At 45.0% G+C, this 17,756-nt stretch overlaps 2 protein-coding genes across 2 annotated transcripts; one reads left to right on the top strand and one right to left on the bottom strand.

The window, feature by feature from the left end:
* Positions 1-330: 330 nt before the first annotated feature.
* Positions 331-3,806, top strand: MAD2L1BP (MAD2L1 binding protein). The gene is made up of 2 exons (XM_005526924.3): positions 331-594; positions 1,225-3,806. The coding sequence occupies exons 1-2, from the start codon at positions 409-411 to the stop codon at positions 1,753-1,755; spliced, it is 717 nt and encodes a 238-aa protein (XP_005526981.1). The 5' UTR covers positions 331-408; the 3' UTR covers positions 1,756-3,806.
* On the bottom strand, positions 3,750-13,225 carry LOC102100615 (epoxide hydrolase 1-like). The gene is made up of 10 exons (XM_005526925.3): positions 13,076-13,225; positions 11,686-11,709; positions 10,579-10,792; positions 9,608-9,788; positions 8,545-8,775; positions 8,055-8,184; positions 7,516-7,730; positions 5,522-5,630; positions 5,063-5,188; positions 3,750-4,099 (listed from the first exon to the last, which is right to left on the bottom strand). The coding sequence occupies exons 1-10, from the start codon at positions 13,216-13,218 to the stop codon at positions 3,898-3,900; spliced, it is 1,575 nt and encodes a 524-aa protein (XP_005526982.2). The 5' UTR covers positions 13,219-13,225; the 3' UTR covers positions 3,750-3,897.
* Between the last annotated feature and the right edge of the window lie 4,531 nt (positions 13,226-17,756).

The following is a 17,756-nucleotide window of genomic DNA, read 5'->3' on the forward strand; positions in this document are numbered from 1 at the left end:
CACAGCACTCCCTGCACGCTCCCCGCCTCCTCCGCCTCCCCACGGCAGGACACCGGAGCCGCCAAGGCTGCCGGCAGCGGGGCGGAGGACAGTGGAGCCGCTTCCTGTGGCACTCCGCGGACAGCCCTGCAAGAAGCAGCCGCAGCTCCCGCCACGGCATCAGCCGGGCGGCCTCGGGTCGGGATCTGGAGATGGAGCAGAGGGGCGGGGCTACACTGAGACTCCGCCTCCCCGCCCGCCCACCAATCGCAGCGTTCTTCCACCGCCGGAGGGCGTGCGGCGCGGCCCGTGCGCCACTCCCGTGAGGCTCCGCGGCAGCGGCATTTAAACCCGCGGCGGCCGTTGGGGAAGCGCATTTCTGCTTCCTTTTCGCAGGTGCTGGCGGCTCTGGATCTTGGCAGTGGAAGGATGAAGCCACAGGAAGACAGGTCGGTGCTGGGCAGCCCCGCGGTGGCCGTGGCGTTCTCGAGAGCTGTGTGCCGAGGCAGCGGCTACCGCTTCGCCTGCGAGCTCCTGAAGCACGTCCTGCACCAGCGGAACCAGCTCCCGCTCCCCTACGAGCAGCTCTCCTACTTCTGTCGGCGGGCGGCCCAGGTGAGTGGCGGCGGCCGCGGGGACATCCCCGTGCTCGGAGGTGGCCCCTGGGCTGGGGGATTAGAGGGGCTGTGGCGTTTGAGTTTTGCTTGCGAGCTCGCGTTCTCGTTTGGTGACTCGCGCTGCAACGTGTCGCCGCTTTTAAAGTAAAGCGCTTGTGGCTGTATCCCGAAGTGTTACCTGTTCTTTTAAAAATAAGGCAAAGGCATCATTAAGTTCAGGGTAAAGGTGTCGGCAAATTACTCTTACTTGATTGTTTCCGACTTTCTGCTCAAAGCGTGTCACTGCTTCGTTTGTTACACGAAAACCTCTAAGCAAAAAAAAAAAAAAATACTATGATGTGATTTCAGCGTGATGCTGATCTTTGAAAGAAGGCCTTCTAATTCCTGTTGGAATTCATCAGTAGTGTGATTAAGATTCAAACTGGCTAGCTATGGATTTTATTTTTGCACTGCTCTTGCATCTCCTGATGTGGAGAGAAATGTGTATCTGTATGAGGTGGGTACCTGTAGCTCTCAAAATGAACTCTTGTTCCTTGACTCTCCGGGATGGGCCATGCTTTCTGCAGAGTATATTATAACAAATACATGTTCATAATGAAATGTACTAATCTGAGTTTTTGTTTTCCAGGATGGAGATGGAACTGACAAACCACTCTCCCTGGGCCTGGCAAGCAGAAAGTGCCAGCAGCTGCTGATGGAGCTGGAGGGATTGTTCCAACACCTGGAAGTCATATTTAGTCTGACGCTGGTTCCTCGAGTTCTTTTCCTACTTGGAGGCAATGTCATGAACCCCAAGGAGCTTTATGAGCTGAACTTGGAGGGGTTCTGCGAGGGAGCGGCTGAAGAGAGCCTCCAGACTGCGCCCTGTGTTCGCCAGCTCTTCCACCGACTGTTTGTTGCTGATGTCTTCAGTGAACTTAAGGCTCTCCCTATCACAGGCACTCTTGTCCTGGTCCAGGGACACCGTGACTGTGGTGTTGAGTGGTTCCGGCCCAAGCTCAACTACCGAGTGCCGACCCGAGGGAGGAAGCTGACTGTTAAGGTGTCCTGTGATGGAGACCTCCGTGTTAGTGCCTCACCTCAACAGCACATGGCATCTGCTTGGGAGGACTATATCTGGTTCCAAGCACCAGTGACCCTCAAAGGCTTTAGTGAATGAGTTGTTTCTGTAGAAATTTAGTTGGAATATTCATTACTGGGTTTTTTCAGGTGTTAATTTTAGCAAATGTAACCATGTCTTTTTGAACCATGTCTGTCTGAATGTATTTTTCTTCATGGTGTCTGCTGCCTTCCTGTAGCTTGCTGTGCTCATCTATTCTCCTTATTTCCTTAGTTGTTGTTGAAGGCAAATCCATTTTAAAGCACAGTTGCACACAGGTCCAGAGATTCTTTAGGGACCTGATCTGTGGCATGGAATGAATTAATGTGTTGGGAATAAAACTCCCTTGCTGTGTGCTTGCTGAACTGGTAAATGCTGGATGCATACAATCTCCTCCTGAGTTTTAATATGACCATTTTCTGACCCTGCTTTTGCTGTGTTACCCATAGGCTATCTTAGGTAAAGTTGCTTCCCGCAAAATAAGTCGGGGAAGAAAACCTTCTGCAGTCCTTAAAAAGCTCCCCATAACAAGAAAACCAAAGGGCATAACTGAAGCGGGACACAGAAGTAATATTGTTGCAGAAGAGGTATTTGTTTCCAGCTAGTAAAGAATATGGGAGGATGAAGGCAGCTTCTCGGCAAAGGGCTGGAGCCTGCCACGGCTGCCGTGGAGCTGCTTCCAGGGGCCCCCCACCCAGCAACCTGGCCTCAGCAGTTGTGGTGTGGGCCGCTCTTGAGTACCCAAGTGCTTGCCCATCTACTTGATAAAATTACACTTCCCCATAACTCACTTTCTGTTCTTTAACATTCCAAAACTTCCAAAAATTTTCTATCAACTGAAAAATCTTGTAGTTAGTGCTGTCCTGGAGATTGAAAGAGACCGGTACTGTGAAGGCAGGGTAGTGATAAGCAACTTTTTTTTTTTTTTTTTACTGATCTTTGCCTAACAGCCCTGGCAATTGGTTAGATATAAGATTAAAACTATATTATAAGCAGTTATATTAAAAGTATAATTATATATATTAAAAGTATAAGTAGATTATAAGCAATTTCTTTGCTAAGCCTCTTCAGAGAAAGTTAAAGAGTGCTGCCCCAATAATGAAAGGTTATTCCCACTTGAGGAAGAAACTTAGACTTAAATGTTTCTGAAATGTGTAGAAGTCAGGGGAATGTGATCAAGTTTAGCACTATCTTTACTTTCCAAGTTCCTGTTCTTAGTCAGATTGTATCACTTAGAAACAGAACTTGAGCCTGTTTTTCTGGGCTGGTGTCTGCTTCAGGACAGGGAGAGAAGCTCTGAGAGCACTGTGTTAGAACTAGACATGTGCTGGAGCTGTCCTCAGTTGGGCAGTTATGTATGCTGTAATGAGCTTTCAGCAGCTTCAAATAACTATCCCATTTGAAGAGAAATGTGAGCCTACTGGTCATGAGACTACTTGCTGTTACTAGTCAAAAATGCACAGTGGGATGGTGAAAATCCTTTGCTGAAGAGGATAAAGGTTGAAGTAACCCTCTACACTTGGTGCATTTTTTGACCTTTGGAATGGAATGATGATAGAAGTAGTAGGAACTTAATTTGATGTTTTTGAGCTTGAACACTAGAGTGCTCTCTCTGCTGTAGTATCCACTAATATGTTTACAATATGCAGTAGCTGCCTCTTAAGCTTGTTCTAGGGAAAAACTTAGAGTGAAGAAAGCTGCCTTATGTGCAGCTGCCTACTTGAATATGAAATCTCGGGTCTCTTGACGAAAATACAACTTGAATGCAGGAGTGTTTATGCTCAGGAGATCAAAACCCTTTTGCTTCCACCAAGGCTGCTTGTAACACATATTTAAGAATGCGGGTGCCCAAGTGTTTCAAGAAGCTTTTAAACAAAAGCCTTGACCAGTTCCTTTCATGTCTCTCCCTCAGATAAGTGCAATTGTTACTGCAATAAACTGTTTACATATTCTGTTATACTTGAACTATGAATGCAGCAATGATACGGTGCTGGGAACAAAAGAACACAAGATGTTTTTTTGGGGTTCTTTTTAATGTAAATGTAGAATTGGATTTAGAAAAATCAGTATTGTAATTATTATCAAAATAAAATGCTGGTTTCTATATGTGATATTTCGAGGGATTAAACAAATCCGGTGTAAATGTTCTGCCATTGGTAGAACAACTTGCTTCCATTCTATGCATGAATTTCAACTGGAGGCTCACAGCTGTTCCACTTTTCGGACAAACTGCATGATGTCTTGTGCCAGGAGCCTTGGTTCCTCAAAGGCAGCAAAATGCCCTCCACGTGGCATGTAAGAGTAACTGATGATGTTCTTGTAGACATCCTTTGCCCAGACACGTGGTATGTGTACAATCTCCTGAGGGAAAGCTGCAATGCCTGTGGGAACATATACTCCAACCCTAGAAGACATGAGTTAATTGCATTGATGAAACAAGTGCTGGGGCAGTCTATGAAAATGTCTGTCTCTGGTAACACATTCAGCTAGAGAAGTTTTCCCACTTTGTGCAGTGTACCTCTTGGTCTGCACTCTGCAGAAGAGCTTCATTTCTATTTAGAGTTTAAGATTATACCTGTAGAGGTGTAAAGTAGAGCCAACTTTGCATACATGTTGGTCTTGAAATGTTTCCCATCTTTGACCTCAACTTATAAAAGCTGAAGTATTATGCCACATGGCAAGATACCACACCTCTTCAAGAAATGAGCTAGCTCCTGTTTGCTTTAGAATTTGGTACCAAATGCATAACAAATTACTCTCTGAGGAGTAATCCTCAGACTAATGGTTCAGTCCACAAAAAAAAAGACTCCCCCATTTGTTTAGATGATCACTTGGAGAAGTCTGCTCAGCAACATTTTGTGGTCAGCCTCTCTTAGAATCTTCTTAATGTACCAGCTGTCATGAGGTGCTGGGTTTCAAGTACTCCTCTCTTATTAAATTGCTGATCCAGGTTTGTGCTTAACTCTTGTAGTTCTTAGCTTATCCTCCAGCAAGCAATAGCCTTCCTAATTCAGTTTAAACTTCTCTCTTAGCTGTGCCCATGATCTTCTGAGTTTTTTTTACTGAACTGAGCTATAAGTCACATTTGTTTGGTGAATAAGTCTATAGACTTGTATTTTGAACATCAGTCTGTGCTTGGTGCTTTGATAAGTCTTTTGCATTGTCTTGACTGCAAGCCATCTTGTGTGCATTACAGGTTCAAAAGAAAAGTAACCCTTAACTATATTTATCCAAAGCAAGTAAGAATCTGGACTTTTATTTTTCTCAGAACTAATTATATTTGCTGTTGTAAATTATCTGACTGTTGATGCAGGCAAATGTTTCAACCTCATTTGCAAATCTGCCTTGCAACTTGCTGCATAATTACCTGTTATGAGCACTTAGATCAGGGTCCTTGGAAAAGTTTTCCTTGTAGTATCGCATTGAGGACACAATGGAGGATGTCACCCAATAAATCATCACATTGGTCAAAAGCTCATCAAGAGAGTATTTGCTGTTGAGAGAGAGAGGAAGAAATTTAACTGGAAACTGTTGCTCAGTGCTCTGTACCGGGCTCATGCCCTGAAGAATTGCTGTCCCTCATCATCTCCACCTGTTTTCAAGCAGCAAATTAAGTGGCACCTATGTGTCCAGAGCAAAACCACCTGGTGCTGAAGCAGTAGTGTGCAGGCAGTCTGCTTTAAGTTTAAATTACTGCTTGTCATGTCAGCCTTTCATTCTTAAATTTCAGCTTTGATGGGCCAGTATTTTACCTGTATTTTCGTATTAGTTCCCACCAGTCATTTTTTTAATGAGACTTCTCACGGGATAACATCTGTTTTCTTACCTTTCCAAACCTCCATCATCTTTATACAGAAATGATTTGTCTGTCCAGGTTGAGAATTTCTCCAAGATATATGCAGCAAGCCCTACTGGAGAGTCATTCAGTCCACAACCTAATTGTGGAGGAGAAAAGAAGAGCTGTTGCAGTTGCCTGGCATTACAGGACTTTAGTGCAAGTTAAACTGGACTTTCATTAAGTATTCAGAATTTTCTAGAGAATTTAGTAAAGAGTCTGTATTTATCTATCCCTTATAGTACTTTGTGACAAATTCCCTGCAAAGGAATTCCAGCTGTAACTGAGGGCACTACAGATTCAGATAATTCCTATATAAAAGAAGCTGAGAGCTAAGGAAGTCATGTTGGCTTCCTGGTGATGTGTGGCAGAAGGAGAAAATTCAGATGTAAAAAGATTACACTCTGAAAAGAAATTTCAGATAAAATATTTGGAAGCACTGTCCTGCTTAGGATGGGATGTATTCTTCTGATTCTAAAATATATTTATGAAACAGGGCTAACAGGAATGCAACAGATTCAGAATATCATGAATATCGTGGATTCTGTGTTTTTTCTTTTAATTTTATTTTAGAGTTTGAAAAATTGTCTTAATCTTTCATCCAGATGATTTTTTGAGAGCACTGCCCTTGACTCATTGATCCTCATATAGCAGCAGCCAAACTTGAACCCACTGTGATTTTCTTCCTCCACTTAAACTGCTTTGAACTTTGTTGATATCAGTTTTTATTGGCCAGTTTTATCAACCAGTCACTTATAAACCAAAGCTTGGATAGCTGTCAGTTTTACATCTAATTATTAACTTTTATTTTTAGAGAAGTTAGGATCCTGTTGAAGGGTATAGGTGTCAGCACAGATTTTTGTGATTCTCTCTCTCCCCTGGAACTTGCTGATTTACTCCTGTGCTTGGATTCTCATGTGAACTATTTTTAGTCCTTTTCTTAAGGCAGTTCAATTTCTTAAGAGCACTAGGGGAGGAGTCTCAACAAAATATTTTTGGAAATTATATAAGTTACATTTGTGGATCTACAGCTGATTCTGCCAGAGCTCTGATTCTTGAAGCATGATTTTCCCTGTGATATTATCCTGTGTAAATCAGTTCTCTTTGTTTAAACAATTCTGTCCAATTCCTGATCAGAGACTAGACATACTAATCTTCATTTTTTCTGTGGATACCTTCACTTTTTGGCCATTAAAAACACCCAAGCAACCAGAAACACCACAACCACCATAACTCCCTCCCACCTGGTATATTGTTTGTCTCCTTTTATTTCTTTGGGTTTGTGGTCACTTAAAGCAATAGTCTAGGCATTCACTGACATTCCAGTTTGAGCTGCTTCTTCTTCTCCTTTGGTGAATTGCTGGGATGGGGGGCTGTTTCTTCTCTGGTCTCCAAATCTGACACCAGTCTGAGACAGCTCTGCTGCCTTTCCTGATGAGGGATAATTTCAATAAAGCAATATCCCAGAATCCTCTCTAGTGGGGACTGATGCAAAGAGTTCCTTTAAGCATTGTGAAATGGCCATATCTGTCCTCATAGTCCTTATCCACTGGCACCAGGACATCAGCATTCTGCCTTTTCAGGTGTTTGAGCTTTGTCTACCTTTCTGCAGCTTTCACATTGCACCTCCTCACTTTTGATATTTTTCTTGTTTTCAGCCCCATTTACTTCTTGAAGCTTCAATTTCAGGACCCTCTGTTTTACTTTGGAGAGACTCTTTGGAAAGGGGTTCATTCCCAATACGACTGGCATGCTATTTAAAAGACCTTGAAAATTTATACTTGAAATCTCCATCTGTTTTTGAGTGATTCCTTTTAACTTGATTTTACACCGTTCTCCTCTCCATGAACTCATTGCCCACACAGGTCTTGTACTCAGTCATCAGAGCTCACCAGAACTCCTTGCTTCTCAAATTTGGCTGGACTTTGTTTTAATGTACCACAAGTGCTTACCATGTTCACAAGGATACAGAGAAGGCACTTTACCTGCAGTGTCTGGTTTGGTGGCTTGGATGTGTAAGTATCCAGACTCTCGCAGGACGTCATATACGTTCTTCTGCATGAAAGGGTAGAAACGTCGAGCATCTTCCTTACTCAAGCCTACAAGCCATGGTACGTAAGCCCCAAGCACTGTACTAATCAACTTTCCCAAACTTTGTCTGGCGATGAAAACAAGATTCAGATGAAGCCCTTTCACAGATCTAAAAGTAAGTTGAGGAACAGAGGGTTAAATCAAGCAATTTTCTGTCCCCACGTTTTCTAGAAAACAAGTCTGACTGCAGTTGTGAGATAAACACTAGACTGAATCAAACACACAAAGCCCTTCAGGTTCATCATGATTAAAAAATAAAAAATTCAATACAAAGCATATGAATGCAATTGAATATGCAGGATGGGGTTGTCCCTGAAAGAAACAAAGCAGAAGGGGATAAGAAGCTGGGCAAACAGGAGGTAGGATTAGGGAGCCAGAAAGTAGGGTAGGAATTGGAGGCAGCTTTTCTGCACTGATTTCCCTTGCTACTTACTGTGGCAGCATCTGGGCCATGTTTGTAGTAATACGAGATCCCCAGTCTCCTCCCTGTAGGTAGTATTCCTTGAAGCCCAATCTGTTCATCAGCTTATGAAATATCCGAGCAGTTGCTATGGAGTCAAACTCTGTAGGTAAATTGAAACACAGGAGACCTGTTTGTCCTGGTGTTCCTTCCCTGGCCAAAAATTATGACCTGACTGAGGCATGTGTGTGTGGAGCTATGGGAAGGGAGAGTGTCCAGTGCTGCTCTGCCTCACTCCTTGGAAAGAAAGTGAACACAAGATGAAAGAAATTCAGTGGAAAGTGAATTCAGACCTGAATTCCAGTTACCATTGTGTTGCAAATCTCCACAGAACCTCAGCCATATGGGCCTTAGTGAAGAGCCAGGCATCTGCACTCACAAACTGCAGTGCCCAGGGCTGCCAGGGATGGCTGAGGTTTTACTCCAAAAACTGCAGTTCCAACAGAGCCTTTTCATTGCTTACCTCTCTGGTGAGGGGCCTCTGAAAAGCCATATCCTGGGATAGAGGGGCAGATGACCTCAAACACTACATCACCCTCATTCAGGCTGTGCTTGGCTGGCTCTGTGAGCAGAGGGATGATCTTGTAGAACTCATAGAAGGAGCCGGGCCAGCCATGGACCATCAGCAGAGGTTGAACAGCTCGACCATGAGGAACGTAGGATGGCTTCACATGGATAAAATGGATATCAATCCCTGCCACACATCCAAGAAAGAAAAATTAAAGCTCTGGGACCATCACAGTTTCTGTTCTGCATTCTGTAGAAGGAGGGCAGCAAAACTGTAATTAGCATCTGGAGCAGAATTTCCACAACCAGCCCACTGTGAGAAGGCTGAAAGGGGATTCCTGGCATAGTTACCTGTTGTCTCATCTTTTACATACAGAGAGAGATATTGACCCCAGCCAGATATTTGGGTCACTGGAGATTAGTGTCCATTTCCTGAGAAACTGGTCTCAGAGTACATAAGTAAAGCTGCACTTGAATGAATAGCATAATGTGGGTAAGATACATGCAAAAACAATACAGTGTTTAAAAGAGAAACCAGTAGCTAAAAGAGAAACGTGAAAATGTTAGATAGAACCATGATATAAGTCTAACCTAGAGATCACTTATGTAAAGTCTGGCTAACCTAATGTAGAGATCATTTATGCAAAGTCTGGCTAAGCTCACCTGGCTAAACTACTGGGTGTTTGGGATATTGTTGGCTGGATATTCCAGCCTCAGTCTGGCTAAACTTCGCAGTTTTCAATGGTGGCTTCAAGGCAATCACTGAAGAGCACCTCATCATTAGTTAGCATGGGTTCAGAACCAGATGAAGCCCATCCTGAAGCAGACCTAATCTTATTGCCACTGTGTAATGGTCTTAGTCCCTATAAGGTTATTAATAATAGAGCATCCACTAGTTATATTTCACTAAGCTGTTATGCATAGTGACTTGTCACTCAAATATTGTCACTCCTTACATCTCCCACTTCTCGCTGCGCATTTCTGATTGAGACCTGTTCAAGCCACAGAAGCCCTCTCACCTTCAATGGTGGTGTGGAAGTGGGGGTATTTGTTCAGCTCTTCCACTTGCTTGCGCCAGTCAAACTGATTCCTCCAGTAGGCCACCACCTTCCGCAGGTAGCTGGAGTTGAAGCCGTAGTGGAAGGCGGCTCCTTCCACGTGCGGTGTGAAGCGGAACTGATCCAGGCGCCGGTGCAGATCCTGTGGAAGGGAGCCCTTCTTGCCAGGCTGGCCAGCTGCTGGCATGTTCCCTGGCAGGCACAGACAGGCTCTCCTGGCTCTGCTGCCTTTTGTATTGCTGTCTGGGACACCACAAGCCCTCCTGAAGAAGTGCCATACTCTACATGACCGCCTGAATTGTTTATATGGCAAATACAATCATCTACAGGTTACAAGTTCCCCGTGGGCATCCAAGAGTACTGGCTCCTACTTCTGGCTTGCTGCTAACTCCAGCGTTTTTGTGCTGGGAGCTTGGCAGCACTGCTGGATGGGAGAATATGAATCTCACCTTGAGCTGCTGGTTGCTACTTGGTCAGATAGAGACAGGCATGCAAGGAGGGAGGAGCTATGACTCAGTCAAGATGCCATCCCTCTTCAGCCTTACAGCCCTTTCCTCTTTGGAAGCCCCTCAGTCCTGCCCTACTGGTGCCACTGATGTCCCAATGCCCTCCTGCCCTGCTTCAGCATCCACAGACCCACTGTCAAAGTCTGCAGCTCAAAGCATGGCCTTTCTGCATGAAAAGCCCCAGCTTGCACGGAGGGGCTGTTGTCTCAGAAAGTCTTTAAGGGACATTGCAGTGGACCGGAGATCAAATCCCTTTCATAAAGAATGGTGAGTCAGAGCATCATCTAATGGAGCTGGGTCACTGCCCTGGCACATGGAAGTGCCCTGCTGTCACCTCCAAGGCATCACCTCGAAGCAGTGAGGTGGGTGATGGACTGCCTCCCCCTTGCAGCTTTCTGCCCCTCCTTATCCCCCAGACAGCAGTACCTCGATTTCTTTGTCAGATGTTTCAATCCTGAAGGGACGGATGCTTGCATCTTCCTTCCCTTTGAGGGGCCTTTCGCCTGCGCCCCACCAGCCATCACCCATGTCTATAGTCTTGATCTTGCGTCCAGATCTGAGCCAGTAAAGCAGCATCCCTCCAAGCCCCAGGGCAGCCACAGAGACCAGGGCTGCATTCTTCTGAGAATATTCAAAAGACCTGGGGAGGCACAAAATTGCCTGTGTTCAACAGGAGCAGTGTCAAAGGGACTTATGCTGAGACTTGTTTGCACATCCATTGGGACAAAGCAGGGACAAATGCCCACAAATCACAGGCAGTCACCAGGGACTGGGCATTTCTTTTAGTTTTGAAGATCACAGGTAAGATTTGGGGCACAGTTCTATCTAACAAGGCTCCTTAGTGGTCTCAAGTCCTTGCTGATCAGGACTTGCTGATCATAAGTCTTCCTTGTCCCTTTCCTTGTGAACTAGGATGCCCAGGGGGACAAAGTTCAACATACGGGATAAGGGTCAATCTACTTTGAGGCAGGTACTGCAGTGAATATGACAGGAGCAGCTGGACTTGTCCAGGAATAAAAGCTGCATGGGCAGAGTGGGATGAGTAGCAGGAGGAGAGACAAAAATCTTCAGCTGCTGAAGAGAGCCAGACATGCTGGATGTGCAGGACATGCTCCTCTTGCCAGTACTTTGTACCTAGCTCCCCTACAGATTCAATCATCTCTTACGGCAATCCTGGCTCTCCCCCATAGCTGTCAAGCAAGGAGTGTCTGCTCGTGCCCCTGCTTCTGTTCTAAACAGCAAGGTCCCAGACTTGAGGTGTGGGAACTAAGTTACCAGAACTGGAGTTGACAGACATGCAGCCCTAAATGTAGTGTACATTCCCATGCTTCTTACTTGTGTTTCAAGCTCTCTAGCTTCCCTTAGGAATTAGTAGGAGGTGCCTGGGGCTCCTGCAGGGGGTTGCAAGGGGCCTGCGAGAGGAGATTTTGTTGCTGTTGTCATCCAGAGTACAGAAGGGATGATGCTATGACCGGGGAATCAGGGCACTAACCAAAAGAGGAGACCGCAGCACAGAACAGCTCTTCCACTCACCTGATCTGGGACAAGATGCTCTCCCTACAAAAGGGGAAAAAACAGAAAGATCCTTACAGTCTGCTAGTGTTGTTCCATTCCAACCCTTGCGGATGGTGCAAAGAATGTGCCCTGCCAGCACCACTCATTGCCCAGGGATGTGATCACAAGCTGTTTAGCCACCTGGCAACATCTGCCATTATTTTTCCTACTCTTTGGATAGGATGGGCAGAGAAGGGTTCACAAAGCACTGCCTCGGTACAAAGAGACAGTGTTTTGTGCTAGACAATTTGTTTCCATAATATTCCCTCCTTCAGCACAATTTAGATAAAAGGCAGTAAACAACTGCATAGGTGTCCTTGCAGTGTTTCACCATGTGAGCAGCTTCAGCCAAAAAAAAAAAAAAAAGAAAGAAAAGAAAAAAAAAAATCTTTATTTGGCTGTAACTTCAGCCAAAAAAATCGTTTACTGTGACTGCTGTGTTGCAATAGGTGCACAGCCTCAGCAGGGCAATTCTGAACTCCAGGGCTACTCTGCTGCCTGCCACATGGTGCTGGTGGTGCTGCCGGGCTGGCACCAGCAGAAGCTTGTGGGACCCTTCCCTGCTCAGAGTTTAATGAGCTGCTGTACCTTTGACACTTCTAGCTACTCCTGACTGGATATCAAGCCCCTAGTTCTCCCCTGCTTGCTAGAAAAAGATAGTATCCTCCTCGGTTCCCTTTAAACCTTTTTCTGGCACAAAAGCACAATCTGAAACCTGGCAACAGAAGCAAGCCGTGTTACTCTGCCTTGTGGAACGCAGCTACAGGAGGGAGCTCTTGGGTACAACAATTGTCTCAAACAATTAGTTTGAGAAAACAAAGCAATACAAATGCCAGAAAAAAAGAAAAAAATTTGCTAATCCATGAAAAACCAAGTCCACTGGGTGTTTGCTATCACCTAGAATTGTTTCCCTCTGCTGTCTGAAGTGCAGAACCTGGAGCCTGAATGGGATATCCCAGTAGCCTCCAAGGCAATTCGGTAACACTTGCTGAGACAGCCTACGCGTGATTTCATTTCCTTAAATGACTTCCAGGCATGGAAGAACAGGGCTCCTAAGAACAAACAGCTTATGCAACAGGTAGGAACATTCCCCTGCACTTACATCCTGGAGGTCGGTGAGCACAGCTGTGAAAGCTGGATCACGGCAGCGGCACAAACCCCGCGCTGCTCACAAAGCTGTACCACAAGCAGCTCTCTGAGCGACACAAAACAAGGCGTAGCCCTTCAACACCTCCTCCGCACTCATGCTCAGGGGAACTCAGCTGCCTGCTCCCTCTCTCTCCGATGACCCTGGGACCCTCCCGGGGCTTTCTGCCATCCCCCCGAGCCCAGTCCGGAGCGCCTCCTCCCCTTGCCGAGGAGGTCTCACCGTGCGTTCGGAAGGATCTCCCGCCACATGTCTGTCTGCTCGTCCTCGCCCGGCCGCTCTGCGAGTGAGGACACGATCCCGGCTTCTCCTCCGCCTCTTTCCCTTCCGCAGTGACGTTTTCTCGGGGACAGCGCAAACGACATCGTCCATCAGTGCCACCTATTGCCTGAGCTCGGCAAAGTCCAGCGCTGTGCTCCAGCACGGACGGGGTGCCACACGCACGGAAAGCGGCCCTGCAGAGCCTGCCCTCCGACCCTCGGGCTGCGGCAGCACCGCGTCCCTAGGAAAACATCCTCATACAGCCCGTGCGGAGCCCTGCAGCGGCAGCTGCAGCCCGAGGGAGGGGATCCTTCCCTCTCTCCAGCGCTCCTGGGACCACACCTGTGTTATAAATGAAATTAGAATTTTGACAACTAGGTGCCTTGGGTTAATGGCAGTTTAATTAAAAATGAATACAACTTAATAAATGGTATAGTAATTTGGTATAAAAGAATACAGTTTAGTAAAAGAATATAATTTAGCAAAAAATTACAATTTATATATATAATCTGCCAGTAATTAAGTATGATTAAAGCATAAGCAAAACCAGCCGGGGTACAGAGGGGGCTTATCATCCCACCTCACATACAAAAAAGACTGGGGTACAGAGGGGGTTCCCCACCCTGCCTCACGTACAAAACAAAGCACTTCAAGCTAAACTTATATACTGTATGCTTATACATATTCATTAAGGTTTCCCGTAAGTTTCCTCCTATTTCCGATTTTTCTGACTTTACATCGCTATTCTTCACGGCACACCCTTCACTTGTTGTTAGGGGGTCTCCAGTCTTCTTTTGGTGGTCTTTTGGCTAAGGCTTCTCCTCTTCCTCGTTGTCCTCTGGATAACCTTCCAGGTTTGCGTGTGCGTACTAAGTGTTGTGTTATGTAAGTCTACTAATTAGTCTTATATTTACTGGTTTTTAGGCCCAATGCCTAAAGTTGTTCGAATTTTGTCCATCTCAAGGCTGTTTTAGTCTTGAGACACCACCTATCTTCCAAACTACATCCTGTACCTCAATTTTAACATGTAACATCTGTAAAGGGCTACATCTGCCTTGTAACACTGATTTTTTTGATTGCTTCTAATAATAACAACTTTTCAAGTAGTTACAATTTAGTTAGCATGAATCAATTACATTTATTACATGTGGATTGCCACGGCCACTTCTGGCCTTGCTGGTAGGGGACCCACAGGGCTGGACCCAGCCTTGGAGGTGCAGGGCCACCAAGCTGCTGGGGGACTGGGCCATGTGGTGTATGAGGAAGGCAAAGAAGCATCTTCATCCTGGAGAGGAAAGAGTAAAGGGTGGGATGGCATTGCTGCCTACAGTTAACCAGAGAAAAGCTGAGGGAAAATGGACACAGAGTCATCCTGGAGGAGCAGCAGGTGAAGGACAAAATGCAAGGACACAAATTGTAACAAGAGGAGTTAGGGTTAGATACCCGGAGAAATTACTTCTCCAACGATGAGGGAGAAGGGCTCTGGGACAGGGCTCCAGAGAGGATGTGTGATTTTCATCCTTGGGGACATTCCAAATTTGACAGGAACAAGGCACTGAGCAATGTGACATACCTGAACCTGTTCTGAGCAGGTGTTGGGATGAGCTCACCTCCAGGTGTCCCTTGCAACCTGTATTTCACCTGGCTGTATTCCAGGTGCACCCGTGATTTGCAGCAGCAAGAACATAAAGGAAAAGTCCAGTTTTTCATTTTATACAGAAATCAATGCTATGTTTTAATTCAGGTACCTAGATTTAGTTTTCCTTGTGGTTAGTAAAATAGTCCTGGATAAAGGCTTCTTCTTTGTAGGAATTTGTCAGTTTGAGTAAATGAGGGTTCAAAGCCTAAGGAGTATTGGGTGGGGGGAAAGTGAGAAGAGCAGCAGTATGGAAAAAAGAATACATACATGAAAGAAGAAGGTGAATCACTGACATATTATGCACTATGCTCAGTATTTTGCCTTTTACATTTTCAACAAAAACATGTACTTTGTTAAGGACTATTCTTGCTTCCACGAGTGGCAGAGCAGTGGCAGAGACTGTCACCAGGGTTTTATTTGCTTCCAGTCGAGAAAGACTGATATTCATCCTTCTGCTACTTTGTTCTGCCTCTCAGAAGCCTCTAGTTAAAGACTTTTTCCCACTGTGCTGTCTCAGTTATTAAGCTTCCAAATAAAATACATTAGTGGAAGACTTTATAAACAAAAAAGAGAATTACAAGAATAGGAGGAACAAAAATTAAACACGGCTTTCTAGCTTTTTTGTGTTGACAACTTCTGTTCCCAGGCAAGTACATAGTAAAAGAAGCATTTACACTGCATAAAATCCACAATAACCCTGTGGGTTTCCTAAATTAAAATGTTAAATCTAAAATTTGTAATGTGGCTAAGTGGTGACTCAGGTTTGTGCCTTCAGTTATTTACAGATGTTTACAAATCCAGAACCCATGGCAAAAAGCACATGCAACACTTCCCAAGACCGCCACGCTCAGGGAGTCAACAGTGCTTCAAAATCAAATATTTACTAAGTTCTTCCAGATAAAGAGTTACCTCTGATTATCCAGCCAGCTACAAGAGCTGATGATTGCTACCTCTTGGTGCTAACTTGCTCCCATTTTGTTGTTTTGTGCTGCAGCTCCTGAGTCCTGTGCAGCCTGCCTGCCTCTCCTTCTAGTACAGTGCAGCAACTCTGAGACTGCACATACCTGGGTGTCCTTTCTGATGCAACTTCTGTGATTTCCCTGGCTTCAGGACCTCAGTTTGGGTTTGAACAACCACATTGTCACCAGGATGAGTCATGGATGGCATTGGAAGCAAATATTACAGATGTGAAGGGACACCATTACTGCCTTCTGCTATGAAGCATTGTCACTTTGCCATTATTACTCAGACAGTGTCTCTCACTCTGAGGTGCCGTGTGAAGCTTGACCGGTTACTGACCAGCTTGGGGTGGTCAAAGCTTCTATGCAGAGTAGCATTTTAGGTGTGCATAGCCACTCTCCAAGCCATTTTCATTCAAACAGCACATAGGAATTTTTTTAGCATGTGGTTGATTTATTGTTATTGGTTTTATAATCATTATGTGCCCTTGGACTCACACTTAGCCCTGCCCTTTTATTAAGGAATTAGCATATCAAACCACAGAGGTGAAGGTGATAATACCACACCCTGCAACAGAATTAGTTAAGTTACAAGGACAGGTACTTTTTTAAAATTTTACTGGGGAAATGAAATAAACTTTTCTGAAGAGAAAGGTAAAGGACTCTAGTCTCTAAAGCATACTGTTTCATGCTGTTGCATGAAAAGTTTAAACTTGTTAAGGGGGGAAACAGGTCCCTCTCCCTGCTCCAATATATGATAAAAGTACTGGGAGTATGTGGGAAGTGGTGGCCTCTTAACAGTGCCCAAGAAGGAGCTGATACCTTGTCAGCCTTCTCCCAGACTAGTGTAATTCATTCCAAAATTTAAAGATCAGGCTCAAGACAAATGAAACCTCCCAGAACCACCCCTAGCTTACAAGTTCAAGTATCAAAAAATAGTTGTGTAACTAATATTAAATAATGCTAAACTTCACAGAAGGGAAGTGTCGCCTCCAAGAACGCACTGGAAATCATGGATGATCTGCTTGACTCCTTGGGTGCTGAAAGATTGCTGCATGAATTTCCCCCCCATCTTGGGTTGCAATGCAAGCTGTAATCAGAAGTATATATTAATTATGTATATCTGTTAAAAACAGGTGGGGCAGTGTTCTTTACCTCTTCCAGGACCCATCCTCCCTCCAGGGGGATATCTTCTGTCAATGGGCCATTGAGTCTCACTGCAGGACTGATAAAATTCCATCATCCCATTGTCAGATGCTCCACCCAGGGGGAGGAGCCAAGCATTCCTACCTGGATACAATCTGAGACTTGGAACATCACAGTAAACCTTTCTCCACTGGATTCCCAGAGGAAGACTGAACATATCTACACCACTACTGGACCTTTAGAGGAAAACTACACCCTGTAGTGATCTACATGATCACTGCTTCAATAGAATCACATCTATCACTGCAGGAGCACTGCAGCCACCATTTAATCAAACTGTTACCAAAAGCCTGACCAACAGCATGTCAGGTTGTATTCTGACTCTGTCAGTGGGGTTTGTTTTGTTTTGTACTACTATATTTTTATTTTAATTTTCCTAGTAGAGAACTGTTATTCCTATTCCCATATCTTTGCCTGAGAGCGCCTTAATTTCAATATTATAATAATTTGGAGGGGAGGGGAATTTTTCCATTTCAGGGGAAGTATCTGCCTTCCTTAGCAGATACCTGTCTTTCCAAACCTAGACCTCTCTGGAGCCTGATTATCCTGCAGTTTTTGGACCCAAGAGGTACTGGGGGGAATGAACTTCGTAAAGGCATATTATCTAGATTCATGAATAACAGCTGCCCCTTACAGGAATTTCAGCATGTTTTCCTCTTCTTTTCTTTCTTCTCTATCTACTAGATTGGAGCAGGAGAGGCAAGGTCCCAGTGCAGTGCTTCTGGTCTATTGTCTTGAGATATGGGATGGTTGTCAGAGACTGGATAAGTTGAGTGTCTCAAAGCAGTGCTGGTGCATGTGTAGTAGAGGATGGGTCTGGCCTTGCTTCTGGTGAGAC

This window comes from Pseudopodoces humilis, chromosome 3 (genome assembly GCF_049639895.1).
Source record: "Pseudopodoces humilis isolate 2021_Gansu_Grassland_sample_001 chromosome 3, ASM4963989v1, whole genome shotgun sequence".
Classification (NCBI taxonomy): Eukaryota; Metazoa; Chordata; class Aves; order Passeriformes; family Paridae; genus Pseudopodoces; species Pseudopodoces humilis.

Bases quoted from the DNA above. Each gene is read 5' to 3' on its own strand.
- MAD2L1BP (XM_005526924.3), top strand. From the start codon at position 409: ATGAAGCCACAGGAAGACAGGTCGGTGCTGGGCAGCCCCGCGGTGGCC. The intron at 595-1,224 runs GTGAGTGGCGGC...TTTGTTTTCCAG, and splicing joins TCTGTCGGCGGGCGGCCCAG to GATGGAGATGGAACTGACAA.
- LOC102100615 (XM_005526925.3), bottom strand. From the start codon at position 13,218: ATGTCGTTTGCGCTGTCCCCGAGAAAACGTCACTGCGGAAGGGAAAGA. The intron at 8,185-8,544 runs GTAAGCAATGAA...ATTTACCTACAG, and splicing joins AGAGGCCCCTCACCAGAGAG to AGTTTGACTCCATAGCAACT. The intron at 4,100-5,062 runs GTAATTATGCAG...CATGTCTTCTAG, and splicing joins GATCTAAGTGCTCATAACAG to GGTTGGAGTATATGTTCCCA.